This window comes from Misgurnus anguillicaudatus, chromosome 17 (genome assembly GCF_027580225.2).
Source record: "Misgurnus anguillicaudatus chromosome 17, ASM2758022v2, whole genome shotgun sequence".
Taxonomy (NCBI): domain Eukaryota; kingdom Metazoa; phylum Chordata; class Actinopteri; order Cypriniformes; family Cobitidae; genus Misgurnus; species Misgurnus anguillicaudatus.
In genome coordinates, this window is record NC_073353.2 from 9,054,565 (window position 1) to 9,074,906 (window position 20,342).

Consider the following 20,342-nt stretch of genomic DNA (forward strand, 5'->3'; position numbering starts at 1 on the left):
CCAGACATTTTTTAAATGTACTTGTTATTAACATTTGTTTCTTGCTAGGCAGTCAAGTGTTCATGAGACGCAATACTGTTTATATTTGGTGTAAGCATGTGTCTTTAAAATGTCTCATGTGACTACTCGTGATAGGTTTTTGTTTCATGATCACTCACTATGTCAGTGTGTTACTGCATAAAGCAGAGGAATGCTAGATTTTAAACACGTGTGGTTGATTGACAGGCAGGTAGTCGAAATAGTCCTCACACTTCAAATGCAATGTGGTCCCATACAGTATGTTTCTGAATACCTTGGAATGGGATTTGAGTGATCTGATCACAAACCATTTTGGAGTCTTTGTACGCCTCTTTGAAGTGTAAAACAGTGTCTCGTTTACAGGGTAAGATTAAAGCAATCATTCCTCCAAAAATGTAAACCAAGTCATCATTTATTCACCCTCATGTTGTTCAAGACCAGCACGATTTACTTTCTTCTCTGAAGCACAAAAGCTGATTTGATATACCTATATAATAAAACTGAATGTCATTAAAGTAGTTTGTATGACCTATTCCAATCTTCTGAACTCATATCATTACTTTAACTCATATTTTTAGCTGTTATTCAACGAAACGTATGTGAAATCTTCACTATGAAATCTCGCACTCATTTCATATTAGAACATTACTCTGTAAATTTGCTGGTTGCCTTAAATTTTTAAGTATAGACCTATTGCGAGTAGATGTCAAAGTTAAGTTACTGCGAGCTGCGCGCGCAATGTGGTGGCAGAAAAACAGTGGAAATTAATTACAAGTAAAACGGGCAAGATAACTTACTAGAAAATGTCTTGTTGTGATGTTGGGTGCCAGAATAGGAATGAAAAAAAATGCCTTTCATTTTTATAGAATACCATCGTCGAAGACACCATTTAAAAATAAATGCAGGCGTTTCTGGTTGCAAGAGCTTAAATGGACAAACTGGAGTGATGAAGTCTATTAATAATTCAAATAGAAAACATTAGAGAAGGTGTCTGTCGAAGTCTTTTCCCTCTATGTGTTTCTTATAGCATTTTTATCTCGTACGTTTATAATTTATTTCGAAAGATTTCAGATTTAAATGGGTTATACTGAAAAAGTATTTAATGATTTATTAAATATTTCATCATTTTTCTGTTTTCCATTATTTCTTTTTACCTTATATCTTATAGTTATGTCTTCTTAGCAAAACAACCCAAGAAAATAAGTCTAGTTTTTAGACCAAAAATATCAAATTTAAGTGATTTTGTGCATAAAACAAGCAAAAAAATCTGCCAATGGGGTAAGCAAACACTAAATTCAAGAAAAATTTGCTTAACCCATTGGCAGATTTTTTTTGCTTGTTTTATGCACAAAATCACTTAACTTATTTTCTTGGGTCGTTTTGCTCATCAAGAAAAAACATCTTAATTTAAGAATTTTTAGATATTTTTACTGAAAACAAGACAAAAATACTAAGAATTTTTTTGCAGTATACTGTTTGTTCTAAAATGATTATGTTTACATACTTAATAAATATATAAATATAGCACACACACATGATGTAAAGTGTTATGAATATATAACAGGCATATGCATATTTATTTGTATGTAAACTAGGGCTGTCAAAAGATTAATCGCGATTAATCGCATGCAAAATAAAAGTTTGTGTTTACATAACATATGTGTGTGTACTGTGTGTAAACATGATGTATATATAAATACACACACATTCATGTGTATATATATTAAGCAATATTTGCATTTAAGTACTGTATATACATTTATATTATATATAAATATATAAATAACAATTTTTTTCTTAAATATATACATGATTGGGTGTGTTTTTATATTTAAATAATAATTATACACACTACACACACATATGTTATGTAAACACAAACTTTTATTTTGGATGCGATTAATCGCGATTAATCTTTTGACAGCCCTAATGTAAACATAATAGTTTTAGAACAAACACATAGGCTATAAACATAAGGGAGAAAAACAGGAACAAGGGATAATTGAAAACAAGAAAATTATGAAATGAAGAGTTTCGTTGCAAAACGAGATAAATCCATTTTTTTTACATTTTTGTCAAAACATGTTTAATATTATGTTATCATGTTATTATTTTGTTTTATGGTGCTACTTAGCTGTATTTTTTAAGTTATGAAGGTTTAAATCAAAACAAACCAACTGCAGTTGCATTGAAATTAATTGGAATGCACAACCAAAAAAAATTCTGAACAATTAAAAAAATGGTGGTTATCTCGTTTTGCAACGAAACTCTTCAAATATTTAATAAATGGTATTATATAGAATACATGATAGCATTGCTTTAATATGTATTTTAGCGATTCATACTGTAAAAATTATTTATTTACCAATAAAGAACAATACATATACATTACATACATGCACACATATCAGTAGCCAAGCCTTTTAAACTTTTAATTTATCTAAAAAATAAACGTAACATGATGAAACACTATAAGAAACATTACACTTAAGGGAAACAGGGAACAGACTTTAACAGAACACCGGATCCATAAAAATCACAGTTTAAAGCTAAAACACTTCACACAGCTACTGCAGAGCGGGCAATTTATGACACCAGTTCGGCTCCGCCCACAAAATACATAATTTCTGTTTACAAACACACAATAGGTCTATAATCAGCTTGGCTTTACAAGTCATTTCAACTTAGTATTTTTAATCTTGACTAGTAATGAGTTGCTATAACAAGTAAAGTTAAAATAACTGTTGCAATTCCAACTTTATCATTAGTCAAAATAGAAAACAGGGTAACACTTTACAATAAGGTTCATTAGGTAACATTAGTTAACTACATTAGTTAACATGAACTAATTATGAACTGCGCTTATACAGCATTTATTAATCTTTGTTAATGTTAATTTCAACAATTACTTATACTTTATTAAAATCTTGTTAACGTTAGTTAATGCACTGTGAACTAACATGAACAAACAATAAAAAGCTTTATTTCTATTAACTAACATTAACAAAGATTAATAAATACTGTAACAAATGTATTGCTCATGGTTTGTTCATGTTAGTTAATACATTAACTAATGTTAACTAATGAACCTTATTGTAAAGTGTTACCGAAAACAGTAATTTGAAATTCCTTGCAAGTACAAGTTGATCATACTTTCAAATTAAGGGTAACCAGCAAGTTTTAGGGATCACACACAACGCGTTTATGGCACTGGCAAACACATTTTACAGTATGAATGGTTTTCTATGGGCAGTAAGCGTTACGGGCGCTGTTTACCCACACGTTTTTGCACTCTAAGCGGAAAAGCGGCCGACGTCATTTGCGTTTTTTTTCCATTGTCCAATTGAATGAAGGGAGAAGGGGGTTCTTTCGTTCTGGTGGCAGAGGTTAATAGATGTTTTGAACAACGGGACACTCACGGTTTTTTGCGTGTTTGTGCACCTCTCACCCTTGATTAAGGTCAGAGCAAGCACCCTCTTTTAAAAGTTTTAGCTAAAATGACACTTAACAGCAAAAGAGCATTCACGCTTCAATATTTGATTGACAGTACAGCTGCCTCGGTGGTTGCCTAGCGATTTCAAAGAAACGCACCGCACTGCTCTTTTCTAAATCAATCAAAAAAGGCAGTGTGGCGCGCCTTGCGTTTCCAAGCGGCCTTTTACAGTGTATTGACTGACTGCCTTAATACCCATTGGCATTAATTGTATAGAAATAATGGCATGTGGTTGTGGAACAACATGAGGTTAATATAAATAAATGATCAAATTTTGGGGTGAACTGTCCCTTTAATTTGCCCTTGTTTGTATCTGGTTAGCAGTACAGTACAGTACAGTGCACATTAGATGGCTTATAAAACGTGAAGCACTATAAGCATTGTTACCAGAAACGAAATGCTTTTATTGCACTTCTCACAGTTGGGACATTATAATACATTCAACATCCTTACAGTGACAATCTCACAATGTTGAACTCACTCATAAAAGTACACAATTGGTTAAAGCAGCCCAGTCTTTTTTGGTAGTAAATATTTATGTGTCAGACTCAGCACTATCACACTCATCACATGCACTAGTGAACCTTGGACTGTGCCATATTTACGCCTCTGTTACGTCCCACCATTTCAAATGTCCCACCATGTATCTCCTTTGATCTCATTTTGTTTATAGGATTGTCTTAAAAGGTAAAATTATTTCACAGATAAATAAGAGCATGTGACATGTTCATTAAATCTCAAGTGGTCTGTGCTACAGTGATGTAATGGTGTGTTAGTAGTTTGGCTGCAGTTTACAGATTAACCTGAAGTTAGCTTAAGTTTCTTCTTGTGGTTTATAGTCACTTTAACTGCTATTAGATACCACTTTTTCCATATTTTCCGAGTTGGCTAATTCTTATCAATTCATACGACCACATTCGTAAGTTTTGGACCCCTGTGACATTGGGGTTAGGTGTGGGCTTAGGGGTTCGGATTCATTGTTGTTTTTTCATAAGAATCGTACGATTGTGCAAAATTAACTTTGTATGAATTGATATGAATTAGCCAACTCTTAAAAATATGTATGATTCCTCGTGAGATCAGACTGCTTTTTAAGTGGCTTAACTCAATCTGTAGTTTAGATTGCTTAACACTTTTCCAAAAGTAAAAATACTTGTTATTCAAATGAACAATCACAATAAAATACAAGCTTTATTGTAAATAGTTTATATGTTTAAAATAAAAAACATGCTTATTAAAAAAGTTTGTATTTTGTAATTTAACAAATGTATTTTACTATACAGTACAATTCCTTTTTAACAAAGTTGATAAAAAATACAAAATAAAGATTCTTGTTCCAATAAAATTGGACCGCTTAAACCAAATTATAGCACCTTGTTAAATGCTTATAAACACTTGAAGTACAAAACAAAGCAATCGAAGTTAGCAGAGCTTGGTTAAAATTTGGTTAAAGGAATACTGTACTTCACCCCAAATTGAAAATTAGCCCATATTTTACACCGTCAAGCCATCCACCCAGGTGTTTATGACTTTGTTTATAATGATTATTAACTCTTTCCTTGCCAGCGTTTTTTAAAAAAGTTGCCAAGCAGTGCCAGCATTTTTTGATTTTCACAAAAGTTTAAAGGTGGCGTGTGTAAATTTTAGCGGCATCTAGTGGTGAGGTTGTGAATTGCAACCAACGGCTCAGTCCACGGCTCAACCCCCGCTTTTGAAGCTACAGTAGCTGCCACCAAACAAACATGTCATCATCGGAGACAACTCAGTAAAAAATTATCCGTTAAGGGCTTCTGTAGAAACATGGCAGCACAAAATGGTGACTTCCATGTAAGGGGACCCCTCGGTGTATGTAAATAAAAAGGTCTCGTTCTAAGATAATAAACACATAATGGTTCATTATGAAAGGTTATTATACACCCCTGATCATATAGTTTTGTATATTATTTTGCATTTCTGTCAAAAGATCTTTGTAAAAATTACACACTGCACCTTTAATGCCTTCCAGGAAATGTTTTTCTTAAAATATATAAACATACACTATACAAAATGAAAGAACAGACCCTCTGCTTTCAAAAAAAATAATGTTTCATCCTGCCTTCATTTGTTCTCTTTTTATAACCTCTCAAATATGGGTACGTTTCTTCAAAAACACCCAATTTTGAGGACTTTTGATAGAGATCAGATTCAGAGCGATGATCAAAACATACACGGAGTTTGAGCTGTTTGCCCTAGGGCGATACATCCAGGTTTTATAAGTTGCGTAAGAGCGCCACCTGGTGGATAATAACGGTTTTACCGATTGCCGAAAAAACTTGTCATTGGCAGGGATGCGAGTTAACTAGTCAATGGCGGGGAAAGAGTTAAAAATGTCTTCTGAAGTGAAATGATGTTTCTTGTAACGTTGGGTCAGAAGTCAGCCTTCTGCCTGACCTCAACTCTTATGAACACGCGTAGAGCCGTAACTTATAAAATTGTAAATAATAATGTTTCCCTAAATAACCGGATATGGATACTTTTTGAAAGTTTTAAAATGGGGCACTATCCAATGCCATTATTAAGCTGAATAGAGCCAGGATATGATTTATTATAAATTTGACTGTGTTTGACTGAAATAAAAAAGTCAAATACACACTGGATGGCTTGAGGGTAAGTAAAATATGGGCTAATTTTAATTTTGGGGAGAACTATCCCTTTAAGCAGCAGTTTAGATGTGTGTTAATGTATCTTCATTATAAGAGTATCATTCAGTTTGATTTTAAATTCACATAAAAAATTTATCAGTTGCTTAAAGGATAATTCCGGTATTTAACACTTTGAGTCTCATTTCTGGTTTGTTTTGTATGAACTACACTGATGGACACAGAAATTTTGACAATGGGTCGTGTCTTGACTTTTCGACTCATTTAGAAGCGTCTCTTGACTGCTTCAGAATGGAAGTCAATGGCCATGCACAAACATGTCATTAAAACAACACTTAACGTTCATTTTCAAAACTGTACTACTCACCGAGTGGTTTGTGGTGTTCGTTGATGATTAAAAACAAATATATTGGCGCAATGTATGATTTCAATCCGTGTTATTTGCTATAGTGGAACTATTTTTTCAGATACCTCACAACCGCGTATATACTTCCGCTCTATATTTGAGTCTGAAGCATGAATGAACGTAGTCCAACAAACTGTAATAAGACAGTAGCATACTTTCAAAACCAAGTTTATTTATAAAACTTACACCATCCAATATGTTTTTTTTTCATCAGCAGAACAATAAAGAAGATATTTTGCAGAAACCCCAGTGCTCTGTAGGGCTGGGCCGGTTTATATTTTTTTTACCGCGGTCGGTAATCAACAAATTCCCGCGGTTTATTGGCAAGACAACGAGTTAAATAACATGCATGACTTATTTATGTTCAATAAACAACATGTGCAAATTACTTAAGGAACATGTAAAGTGAATATTATTTCCTTCCACATTTCTTCAATTTCAACATTCAACAACTTGAACAATTAATATTATCATTTAAAAAAAATTTAACGCATTGTGCGTGTCCACACTTATGTGCCTACGGACATTTCTCCACTTTTCTATCCTTAATTTATGAATGGCCTGTAAATGACGCAAATTATTGCTGCCCTGATGGTCTGGTAAAATAACCATTTGTATGAGAAATCACTTGTACTGCATATGTGTCCGTGCTTGAGTATAGATTGGAAGCTGCACGGAGACGCGTGTGTGTGCGCAAAATGACACGGTCTGTCTCGCGTGCTCGGGACCGCTTCTTTTCTAGACACTTACCATAAACATCTGTCTTTTTCCACAAACGGAGAAAGAAGACGCAAAAGCAAAACTTGCTGTGTGTACTGTGAAATGTGTACTGCTGTAGAAATGGCCACTGTGGTAGGCTAGATGAAAAAGAGACGATCTAACCTCTTTGGATATTAATCCTCAGACTGATCGCGTGCTCTTTATGTTGCGTGACAATTTAATAATGTATGAAACCTGATTCTGTTGTTGATCTGTTGCAGCTGTTTGCACGTTCAAATTAAATAAAATGTTTGTATTGCTTTTACCGAGTCACAGACAACATCACCTGTATTTCTACTCAATGACAATTTAATATTAAAATCATATCAGTTAACATTTAATGTTCTGTTAACAAGCTGCGTGTATAACATCCCCACATAAACACACAATTGCAGGCCAATGTTTCAAGTTTTTTTTTTTTTTTTGCGGTTATGACGGTGAGGAGCTCAGACCCGCGGCATGGGTCACGTGACCGCGGTATGGCGGTAATCCGGTTACCGCCCCAGGCCTGCTCCGTCATGCAAGTCAACAGATTCGCACACTTTAAGAGCTAAAGCATATATATCCAATACAACAGTAATCCCCCATAACTCCGTGTGACATATTGACATCTTTTGAAGCAAATCAATCAGTTTTTGCAAGAAACTGAACGTTATTTACAACATTATAAGCGTGAATGCCAAAGCAGGAAGCGCGTTTTCCGTTTGAGGCGATCTTCCACTAGTGCCGTTTGGTGGCTGTTGGCTATGGATGTTGGTCTGACTGCGCCACCTATAGAGTGTGACCGTGAAGCGCACTTCCTGCTTGGCAAAAGCTCTACATTAACGCTGTAAAATATTTATATATATATTCGAATCTCAAAACTGAAAATGGAATGTCAACCCACGGAACGAATATTCAAATATTCTGGTCTAGCCCTACAAATATGGGAAACATTTCTTCTGAGAGAAACCCAGCGAAAAAACTACAACCACATGTAAATAGACCCTTTTCTGTTTCCCGGCGGCGGAGTGATATATCAGCGAGCAAACAGTCTTCCAAGAGAAGTCAATGGAATTTTACAAAATGCCAAATAAAACACGACAGAACCTGTATTTGCCTACAAAACTTGTTTTTAATCATCAACGAACACCACGAACCACTCGGTGAGTAGCACAGTTTTGAAAATAAACGTTAAGTGTTTTTTTAATTACATGTTTGTGCATGGCCATTGACTTCCATTCTGAAGCAGTCAAGAGACGCGTCTTAACGAGTCAAAAAGTCAAGACACGACCCTTGTCAAAATTTCTGTGTCCATCACTGTAGTTCATCCGAAACAAACAAGAAATGAGACTCAAAGTGTTAAATACCAGAATTATCCTTTAAATAATCTCGATGAACACACCTCGATGAATTTTCTCAGGCATGCGTGAACTCTCTAAAGCATCCGTCTGAGTTCACTTCTCTTTACTTTTTTCGACAGGATCTGGGGATCTCGAAGGTGGGACATATGAAGAGAATTCTCCAGGGAACTAAGGATCTGGCCAAGAGTTCGATGGTGGACCTGTGAGACATGAAGATACGTTCCTCTCGTCAGCTCTCTATTGGAGCTCGAGCGTATGGAGGAGGATTGTGGATAGAGGGCTTTCACGTAGAAAAGCTAGGAGTGTTTTTATTGAGAGCCGGTGTGCTGGTGCCAAAACGACAAGGATTGTGTACGAGTCTTTGTGTTGGACCCATAGAAAAGCCATTACTCACTTATCACACAATCAGGTATGCAATTCTCATTGCACAGGCAAACTCTGGCCACTTTAAACGTTTCGAAATCAAGTAGCAGAACAGGACTTCCATGAAATGTTCTCTCTGAGAATAGCGAGGCCTCGAAATAGCAAACTGGCTCTTTGCCTTGCGGTCGATGGCAACAATAGGAGGGTGATGTGATGTGTCAGCAATATTCTGCTTTCAACAGCACTGTTTACATTTTAAGGAGACTGAAAGAGAAAGACTGCTTAGTATTGCAATGAAACGGCAATCATAGTAAAAGTGGTTGCGCGGTCCAAGAAAGGTCAAAGGGGGTTTTCTTTGACAGTGATATACTGATGCATGGTGTGCTTGCTATATTTGGATAGCTATTTTATTGCATGATCAGCGCGTCTTGTTTTTTATTGTACAAACTAACACTTGAACAAGTTTTTTATGGATTTAGTATAATGATATTTGTTACTACTGAAGCATCCCTTTGGTAACAGTAGACTGCTGATTCATTTCTGTTATATCCGTCTGCATGGAAACTTTGTGTGGAAAACCAACGTCATGTGCCATATTTATTGTAAAATGAGCTTTATTGGTAAGAAATGTTTTTCGACAGTAGGACATGTTAGGTAAGTCAACATCCCGGTTAAAACGGATCAAAGTCACCCCTTGTTTTTTAAATGCCTTCCCAACAAACAAACAAATTTAGATACAGTAGAGATAACTGGAAGTCTTAGCGTAAATGTATACAGTAAGTGGATCCAGGCGGTAGATTTAAACATAGTGTTTAAAATAGGAATATAATATTGTTTTAAATAAGTAATTGCAGTTGACCTGCAACATTGCATAGCTTATTTGCTCTTTACGGCAGGAAGATTTGATCGAGTACCTGCGTCTGGTGGCATTACAGGGTATGAGATGTTTTGGTTGCTAATATATGCACTGTACAGTACAGTATATACATTTACACATTTAAACTCTTAATGCCATTTATGATTAAAGCTTTTGTATAATAGTATGCTTGGATGATATTATCAGATGACACATTTATTTGTGTATAGAGCACCTTGTGAATTCTCATGTAATCGCCTTTACACGTCAAGTGCTGTTGTACTCTGTGGAAGGTGCGTTATCGTATTTATTTCTTCTCTATGAAGTTTTATTATGTGAGGTTTTCCATGGAAAACTAAAATGATGCACTTCACTCACTCCTCGTTTTTTTTTTTTTTTTAATAAGGTGGAGTTTTGGACAGACAAATCATGCCATGTTCTCTCCGAAATTCATAAATCTTCCAAATTGACGTTCATGTTTAACTGTGCTTCCAGAATAACTTGCTAGATGTTTCCTCATACAGACTATGTAACAGCTGTGCCTCATTTATTTTATTTTTTGTTTTGGTCATTTTTTTGTAAAGTGGGGAATTTTGAGCTACATCTGTTTATGCATTTCCTAACACAACCAACTGTGCATCATAGCGGTGGACTTTAGCTTGATGTTATTTTATCATTTTCCTCTAGATGGTGATAGATAACACCAGTAGTTGATTGAGGGATACAGACGTGTGTGTGAGAGAGAGATTTTTGGAAAAGATGTGTTGTTCCCAAGTACTAAGAAATGTAATTCCACCCATAATTTACCTGAATTAAAACAAACAGGGGAATGAGACAAACCTAGAGGACTGGCTTTGGTTCATTGGGTGGAATATTTCAAGATGTTTTTTGAAGGAAAAACACATTTGAAGAGTTCACTGAGAGTTATATTCATTATTCCATAACACAAAACTAGACTAGATTCAATCTCAAACTAAAAGTGAACTTCAGTTTAATTAATCAATAATTGGTTATTTATGAATTGATCATTGTATTGTGTATATCATTGGTTCTCAACTGGTTTTGATTCAGGACACAGATTTGATATTGTACATCAAGTAAATATGCAACACAATGTCTAAATTGTCTACAAAAATGTTCTTAAAATCATTAACTCATTCCCCGCCAGCCTTTTTTTTTAAGTTTTTAATATTCTCCAAAAATACACATTTTAGCAAAAAGTTGAAATAATTGCATTTTTGTGAAGGAATTTTGTTCGAGATCTGATTCAGAATGATTATCAAAACATACATGGAGTGTAAAATTAATCTTTTTTTTTTTCAGTTTTTTTATAAATTGGGTTTAGTTGAGTCTAGTGGATAATGGCAGTATTACAGATTACTATAAAAACTCATCAGGAACACGTTTTTTTTTCATGCAAATGTTTTCTTTTAATTGACGAGATAACATTAATAATTAATAATAATTTAAAAGTTAATAGAAAGTTAGTAATATTATAATGAACTTCATATAACCTATCTGACAATATGCTAAACTATTAACTCTTTCACCACCAGCGTTTTTTTAAAAAGTTGCCAGCCAGCGCCAGCGTTTTTCATGATTTTCACAAAAGTTTAATGCCTTCCAGAAAATGTTCTTCTTTAAATATATAAACATACAATATACCAAATGAAAGAACAGACCCTCTGCTTTCAATCAAAAAAAAAACGTTTCATCCTACCTTCAGTGGTTCTTTTGTAATCAGCTTTTGAATATGGGTAGGTTTCTGCAAAAACACCACATTTTGAGCAAAAAGCAGAGATAATTCCATTTCTGTTACGGACTTTTCATAGAGATCCCATTCCGAGCGATCTTTAAAACAGACACGGACATGCAGCAGCTTGCCATAGGGCAATACTTCCGGGTTTAAAAATTGCGTGGATAATAGCGGTATTGCGGAAAGATGGAAATACTCGTCATTGGCGGGGAAGCGTTTTCTCTAGATTGACTAGATATCTCGTCAATGGCGGGGAAAGAGTTAAACATGATATAAGATTGAATAAAAAAATTCATAGGATATGATTATTGGGTAATTGTAACTGCATAAAAAGCTGTTTGATTTACAGTATTTGGTTTCTCAATTGAATTTTGATGGTCTTATAGTCTGGGCATGTTTGTGTTATACAGTAAGTGACAGACAGACCCTAAGAGACAGTTTCCCGGACAGGGTTTAGATTAATCCAGGACTAGGCCTTAGTTATATTAGGACATTTAAGTAGTTTTTACAAACATACCTTACAAAAAAAAGAATGCCGGTGTGCATCCCGACGCTGGATTTCCACCAACTGCGGAGCAGCTGCAGATCGGCTCCGCTGCGTTACGGCTCCTCCGTCCGCCAATACCCACCAGTTCCGTATTTGTTGCAGAGGGGCTGCATGCTGAAGTGACGAGGACCCATAAAGTCTCGCAAATTCACGTGATGATCGCGCGATATCTAGTTCTGTCTCCGCCCATTATGATGTCAAATTATGACGTTTTGCTAGACCAGCCCAGATCAAAAACACAACACGAGATCTCGCAAATTCAGGTATGATCATGCAATATACTCCAGCATCTGGCAAAAATAGAAGCTCTACGTATTTGTTCCAGAGGGCTGCGGATGGCCGGAGCTGTGACGGATTCGGAACACAGTCAGTGGAAATACACACATTGTCTTGAATGGAAACCGATTGACTCTGCCGCCGTTCCGCAGTGGATCCGCAGCCGGTGGAAATCCAGCATAAGACCAAACAATGGCACTGATATATGCTAAGATCAAGGGGCAATCTTAGAGTCTCTATCGTTAGGACAACACTGAAGTGACTTAAACTGCAATTCATCGACTGGCCACTAGAAGTAATTCCCATAAACCCCATGTTAAAATATTTTCTACTGTAAAGTTGGCCAATGTCTATATAGCTAATTTTGTCCTTAATGACAACTGTTAGGGGGGTGAATTGTTTATAACTCATCTGTTTAAATGATATTCTGCATAATTAAGGGCGTGGCCACTTGAGTGACGTGTGAACTGCCACTGCTGTTACTAGAATCGAGCTAGGCGGGGTTTCAGCAACCAGCCACGTCATTTTCGGTTATCCGTGAGTGATGCGCAGTGACGCAATGCCAAGATGGCGACGCCAGTCCCCGCCAACTATTGGCTTCAAAAAGCTCTTCACAAACCTGTGAGTGACGTCATAGACACTACATCCATATTTTTTACAGTCTATGGTTAATATATTTCAGTGCAAGATTTTTTTTATTAAAGCAGCTCAAACATTAATTTTAAACTGGGAGGGTAAGCAACATCTGGGAAACAGCCCCTAAATATTGTAGAGTTTGCATGGACTGAAGACCTTGGACTTGAAAAATAAAACGTACTGTATGGAAAGCTATAGGTTAAGCTTATTTGTTTTGCTAATTATCTTGCATAATGTATAATCATCTATTATTTACATTTCCTATTTAAGTTGAGAACCTCTGGTTTACATAATTAAGTAAACAGTTGTGTTATGAATATAACCAGTGTACATTGAATTGTAACAGCCAAACGTCTTAACCCTCAGAAGTGAGCACCCATCAAGTTTACTTAAATGTTTGACTGTAAGCATTTCAGATTGGTGGTTTACTTTATTGGAGACTCGCAGAAAATCTGTGCCTGTAACATTCTGTCCCGAAAACTTACCACAGAACTGAGACAGCCATCATTCACAAACTTTCACATGCCCTTTGTGTGTTTGGTAGTTGAATATTTTGGCTAATGTTATTAAGCTTTAAGTTGCCAGCACTTTAACCATGTTTAAATCAAATCTGCATTTGTTCCCAAAGTTATACTCTAGAGCAGAAAACAGAAATTCAGTAAGATAAGTTATATCTCATAAACTTTTCTCCATGCAGTGATATGCTTATCAGATATGCAAGTTGCTGTATATGATCCTTTTGCAAAAAGCCAATCCCCAACTAGCTAAAGCCATAACCAAAGACAAAAAGTTTATTTGAGAACACTTTTGTCATGTTGACAAAACGACGATCACTAAGAAGATCCCAGAAGCCCTGCAAAATTCGCCTTAACATTATCAAGCTGTAGCAGATCTTGTATATGGTGCCTCTGTATAGTTGGTTTGTTTTCATAAGAGTCAAATCATACAAGTGCAGTCTTCCTCATGCCACAATAACTACATCTGCACACAGTCCATTAGTGTTTAAATAAAGTCAGTGAGTGCTCAAGGGACGTGTGGGCTTCAGTGAACATAAAGCTGTTAACTGCCTGATTTTTCTAAAACCAATTGATTTGAGGCATTTGTATCTCTGACATGATTTATGTCCAATTAAGAGAAGTGTGATTCATTTGTTTACATTGTGTTTACAATGGCACGGTTTCATTTTTAAGACCACATGTATAGGTATATTTACAATGTTTGCATATTTATTAAGATTAAACAACTGATGTGTAAGTGTTTCACTATTGGAATATAATGTTGCAGTAGTCACTTGTATTGATATCTGGATGATTTTTGGTAAGTAGTAGGTAATTTTTATGACTACTAACTGACTCTTTTTTGTGCCTTTTTATGGTAGATGCATGGTTAACTATTTATTACAATATGGAGGTCACTGAGATGTGTATTTTTGTATCCTGATTAAATAAATGTTTGAATTTTGATGTAAATTTTAAGGTGGTGAAGCGCTGCCTGTTGATATCTTCCTTCTTCAATAAAACTGAATGCATACACAGTAAAACAGTTTGTTGTCTTTTGGGTCATTCTACAGAAATCTACAGAACAAAGAAATGTATACAGGTTTGTAACAACATGAAATTGAGAAAACTATGACATAATTTACATTTTTGGGTGAACTATCCCTTTAATGATTTTTTTTATCTTTCTTGTATATTTATTTAAAGGTGCCAAATAATGCATTGACATAATATGTTAAATTGTTCATTGATATTTACATAGAAAGTATGTAACTTTTTTAAGTGCAAAATTACAACTCTAGGATTTGTCCTTTGAATAAAATAGTCTATTATTACCTTATTTGGAAGGGTCATGAATAATAATGTTGAGCTCTGCTCTGATTGCTTTGCTCTGCGGCTCATGTCAGTAGCTCACATTAGTAAACATTTTAACATGTTTGTAATTAATTTAATGTGTAATTTAATGTTGGGGGCGTACATCTCGACTGTGACATCACAGTTGGTGTTATGTTGAGATTGGCCTCTTTTCTAGCAGTCTTTTGCATGCATGAGGTTTACATAAAAGTGATTTGAGGCTCACGATATGTCATTACCATGTACAGAACTCTTATTATTCATCTATGCCTAGCTAAATCCATTTTTACATTCTGTGGCACCTTTAAAGACCGCATTTTTTGTCACCATACTTCTTTGGCAATATTAAAGGTTTTATGAAATATTATTTCATACATTTTTTCAGCAGATGCAGTCGGAGTTACAGAAAAATAATGTTCATTTTTCGCAACCATTTATTTGCTATAATAATGAAAATATTTGAAAAACAGTTATAAACCAAATGATGCAATCCTTTAAATCTTAAAGGTCCTGTTCTTCCTGATCCCATTTTTAAACCCTAGTTAGTGTGTAATGTTGCTATAGCATAAACAATACCTGTAAAATGATAAAGCTCAAAGTTCACTGCCAGGAAATATATTTTCTTTAACAGGATTCCCCTTTCAAAGCCCACAGCAAACGGACGGTTTGGACTAAAGTCTGTTTAGAAGAGCACTTCTGTGGTGCTTGGAATTCTATATAATCAATTCAAAAACTAATAATGCCACATTGATAGCTCAAGAAGGTGTAATTGTTCAATTAACATATACACTGTAAAAAAAATTCGTAGAAATTACAGTGTTACTTGCAGCTGGTTGCCGGTAACTTACTGTAGATTTAAATTGATGTTATTTACTGGCAACATTTTGTTCAAAGTTAAATGAACATTAAACATTTACAAGTCTTTGGGCCTCATTTATAAAGCGTTTTTACGCACAGATTTGATCTAAGACCGTGCGTACGCTCAAATCCACTCAAACGCTCAGATTTATAAAACTTGTCTTTGACGTGGAAAAGTACTTACCTCCACGTCAGGTTCCGACTTGACGTACGCACGTTTCCTTGTGGCAATATTGCAGGTAGGCATATTCGAAACTTTTTGTTTTGTACCTTTTGTGGTCAACATGCAGAAACATTTTTTCATTTGTTTTGGAGTTGTCCTTATTCAAAAAAATAAAAATAAAATGGTTTGTGCTCTTTTGTTAGAATTCATATATTTTTCTTAAGACTTTGGAAAATATTTAATTAGTTTTTTTCTCTTATGATATCTTATTACATAAGAAATATTATTTGATTAATGTGTTACTTTTGTTTGCAACGTTTAATATAAATAAATGTAAATATGGTGATTATAAACCATTATTCCGTATTTTTCTATTAGAAGTTAAGCAATAGGCTACCTAAAATCTATTAATAATCTGATAAACAAGAAAGCTGCTAATGTATGTCAGCATTTCCATGTTTTTATTTAATTATTTTTCTCTTTCATCCCCTGGCTAATGTAAAAAAGTGTTGAATAGGTTTGATAATAAATAAATAAATATTCAAAACTTTTACAGCGTCAACATCATCTGTATTAGAGCTTAGATCGGGCACAAAAAACCATAACCGAAGCCCCTGCACGTTGTGTCCGAGCCCAGCCCGACCGACACATTACCGACAATGTTTTAATAGTGCGCCGTGACGTTCTCAACTACAATTCAGAGTTTTTTGAATTACAGAAATCTGTTTAGAATTATCTTAATGAGCTAATGCGACAAGGACGAAGCATGTAAACTGCGCTGTTTGTTTATTCAGAATAGAAACGTAAAAACATGCAACAATGATGCACACAGAAAATGAACAAACTGTGGAGAAGGCCTACTAGGCTACTCCAAAATAATTTAACCAGGTTTTAGAATATATTTTAAAACAAAATATGTTGGCCTATTTTGATATTTTAAAATGTAGGCCTATTCTAATGCAAAAAGATGGCGCCCAAGCTATAGGTTCAGAAAACGATTTTCTAGTTCGTCATCTTTTCAAAAAATATTTTAAAATATAGCAAAATTGTTTCGCAGTGTTTAAGGCACATGTAAATGTTACAGAAGCGTACAAATGACACGCAGTATGATTATCGTGCAATAGATACGCCAAATTCCGATTTTGCGTGCATATGATACGCCAGTCCTTCCCATTCACTTATATGGCGAATCGTTTCGTGACGTTTTATTTATTGTTTTCTCATTTGTTTTCTGTTTTTTTTTTTACCATTTTCGCTTGGGTTTAGGGTTAGAACAACTTTTTGTTATATAAAAATGACATCCTAACCCAAACCCCAACTCTAACCCCAACTCCAAGCGACCATGGCTTAAATATAGATAAAAACATAGAGAAACCTGTATATTAAATAACCTGCTTAAACAAATGTGAAATCTAACCCTAAACCCAAGCGAAAATGGTTTATATAAGTGAATGGGAAGGACTGGCGTATCATATGCACGCAAAATCGGAATTTGGCGTATCTATTGCACGATAATCAGCCTGCGTGTCATTTGTACGCATCTTGGTGAGAACGGGTAGCTACGTTACAGAACATGTGCTTTATTGAATGAAAGTAAAACCGATCGAATTTAATGATTAAAACGACGTGAAAGGAACTAAATTGTGAAGCCTCGATGGATCCAAGGGACATGCGACATTTAAGAGTGATGGGTATTTCAAAAATTAATACAAATTATTCCCATGCATCGATTTTAATGTTAAACATCTGTAAATCGAAATGAATCCATATGGAATATTATCCGACAGTTTAAGATACGATCTTTGAATTTTAAAGTCGAAAATATCTTATTTTAACACCGCCGCGCAGGAGGCATGGCAAACTGAAACAAAACTTTAAAGACACAAATATAATAATATATGTTTAGCCTACGTGTAAAACTACACTCAAAAAAACGATTCCTGGCAATATTTACTTTTAAGTATTTGGATCATTTAGATTTTATTTAAATACTCGTTTTTTAAAATATATGTAATCCGATTTATTAGAATATATATAAATCTGTTCAATGTAAAATCTATTAGATTTAATCAGTTAAAATATATGAATGTGAATTAAATAAAGCTAGACGTGAAACAAACCGGATAAATTCTATGAGATTGATTTACATACAAGTGTCAGGAAACTGACTTTAGTAGAAGCGGAAATGACGCCTTCCAGTCAGGAGGTGGCGCCAAAATCAAAAACAAACGCTACAGCACATGGACTTCGCCATTTTGCATTGGACTGGATCGTCATCTCACTAGTCTACGATCGCCAAATTGTAGGTGAGTAAAGTTAACAAGTTTGATGTGATTATCTTAAATATAATTGTCTGTTGTTTTATTACATGTGTGACGCGTTGCATGTTTCAGAGTAAAATACACCTCAATAAACAGTCAGACATCAACAGACGGTCTGTTGGAATGTACGTTAAGTTACCATGTCAGTGACTGTTGCTTTTATTGGTTATTTTTTTGTGGTTTAATGTTTGAAACCTAATAAATAAATAAAGTCATAGGCTACTGTAGGCTAATCAGAATAAAATTATCATATAATCTCTGTGACTTTATTAACAAAAGGATGTTACAATTATACTATGTTGTTGAGTGCATTGTGTGTGTCTAACTAAAACTTTTTTTTTACAGATACAGCATAATTTCATCGTCTATATGGTGGGACAACCTGCTAGTCAGGGTAAGTTATGCTACAAATATATTGATTTCTGTGATGCAAAGCTGGATTTACATCATTCCAGTGTCACATGATTATTTAGAAATCATTTTAATATGATGATTTATTGTCAATATTGGAAACAGGTTTTTTTCCAAATAAATACAGGCATGATAAGCATAAGAGACTTCATTCCAAACATTTCACCGGTAGTGTACACACATGCTGGGACACAATATTTCTGAAACAGAAAAATACATACTTTTTGTCTCACAAAATTTTTATCTGTCTCTATAAAAACTATTATCTACATAAAATATTGTTAAAGAAAATCATTAAATAATGTGGTTTTTTTTGTCTTGTTCTAGTTGAAGACATCTGTACCTACCTTACAGAAGGCATGGAGAGACACATTAAAGAATATGTGGTAAGTGTATGTCAACCTACTCTATTTTTATATCTATCTATTTATATGTATGTGTGTGTATATAAATATCTTATGGATAACTAGATGTTTAAACAAGGCGATTATCTGTTTTCAGGTCTTTTGATGGTTTTGTGACTAATGTTCTATTATTTTACACGTTTGAATCAGTCTACATATTTTAAATATCAGAGTTTGTAAAACAATTTGCCTGCACATATTTGAACATTTCACTGTGTGTCTGCTATTGGGACTGATTTTTTTGTTGTTCTTCTCCAGAATTGTGAAATTGGTGAGTTGGGGATTGCACAGACAGTGGAAGTTTGGCAAAACCTACTTGGTGTCACACATTGGTGTGAAATTGTTTTTTGGACTTTAACACTTACACTGAACTACCTGAAGAACCTCAAGTGCACCTTTGACCTTTCAAAAAATCCTAATGGAACTGGACTTGATACAACCAAGCAATCACTGAAAGATGCTTCAGTGAATACCTGACAGACACGCTGATACATCCCCCTCAAAGTGGGTACATTTTTTGTACATTTATAAGTGAACTTTTTAACATTAAAGGAATATTGCACTTTCATTAAACAAAAATCCTGATAATTTACTGTCTGTCATCCAAGATGTTTGTCTTTTTTTGTTCAGTCGAGAAGAAATTAAGTTTTTTGAGGGAAACATTCCAGGATTTTTCTTAATTTAATAGACCTTATTGGACCTTAACAGTTTAGTTTCAATGCAGTTTAAAATTGCAGTTTCAAAGCAGCTTTAAAGGGCTCTAAACGATCCCAACCGAGGCATAGGGGTTTTGTCTATCCAAAAGATTATCATTTTTGGCAAGAAAACTTTTAAAACACAACTTCTTGTCTTGCATTATCCATGTGACACACAGTGCGACATTGCGTACTATGTAATAACGTTGAATCACAAATGTGAAAATGTGAAATGCACATTTGTGGAACATTTTAAATAATAAATGGACCCAAAGACATTAATTAGTATCATTCCATCCACATACAACACCACCTGAACGCTTCTCTTTCTCCTCACTTGTAAACACTGGAGCGGTAGTTTCAATTATGTCATGCTAGCGTGTCACACAGCTAGTGCAAAACGTTGTGATTTAAAAGTCCTCTTTTATTTTTATTTTTGAAAATGACAATCGTTCAGCTAGATAAGACCCTTATGCCTCATTTGGGATAATTTAGTGCCCTTTTAAATCTGCATTGAAACTGTAAACTTGAGGTCAAATAAAGTCTTA

At 34.7% G+C, this 20,342-nt stretch overlaps 1 protein-coding gene across 11 annotated transcripts in view; it reads left to right on the top strand.

Annotated features, from left to right (window-relative positions):
* Positions 1 to 10,326, top strand: part of dgkh (diacylglycerol kinase, eta) — a 140,564-nt gene extending 130,238 nt beyond the window's left edge. For all 11 annotated transcript variants that reach the window (XM_055215441.2, XM_073854948.1, XM_055215443.2 and 8 more), the window contains one exon: positions 8,778 to 10,326. In XM_055215441.2, coding sequence (XP_055071416.2) covers positions 8,778 to 8,864 — 87 coding nt within the window. In that variant the 3' untranslated portion in view covers positions 8,865 to 10,326. The remainder of the gene's footprint in view (positions 1 to 8,777) is intronic.
* The last annotated feature ends 10,016 nt before the right edge of the window (positions 10,327 to 20,342 follow it).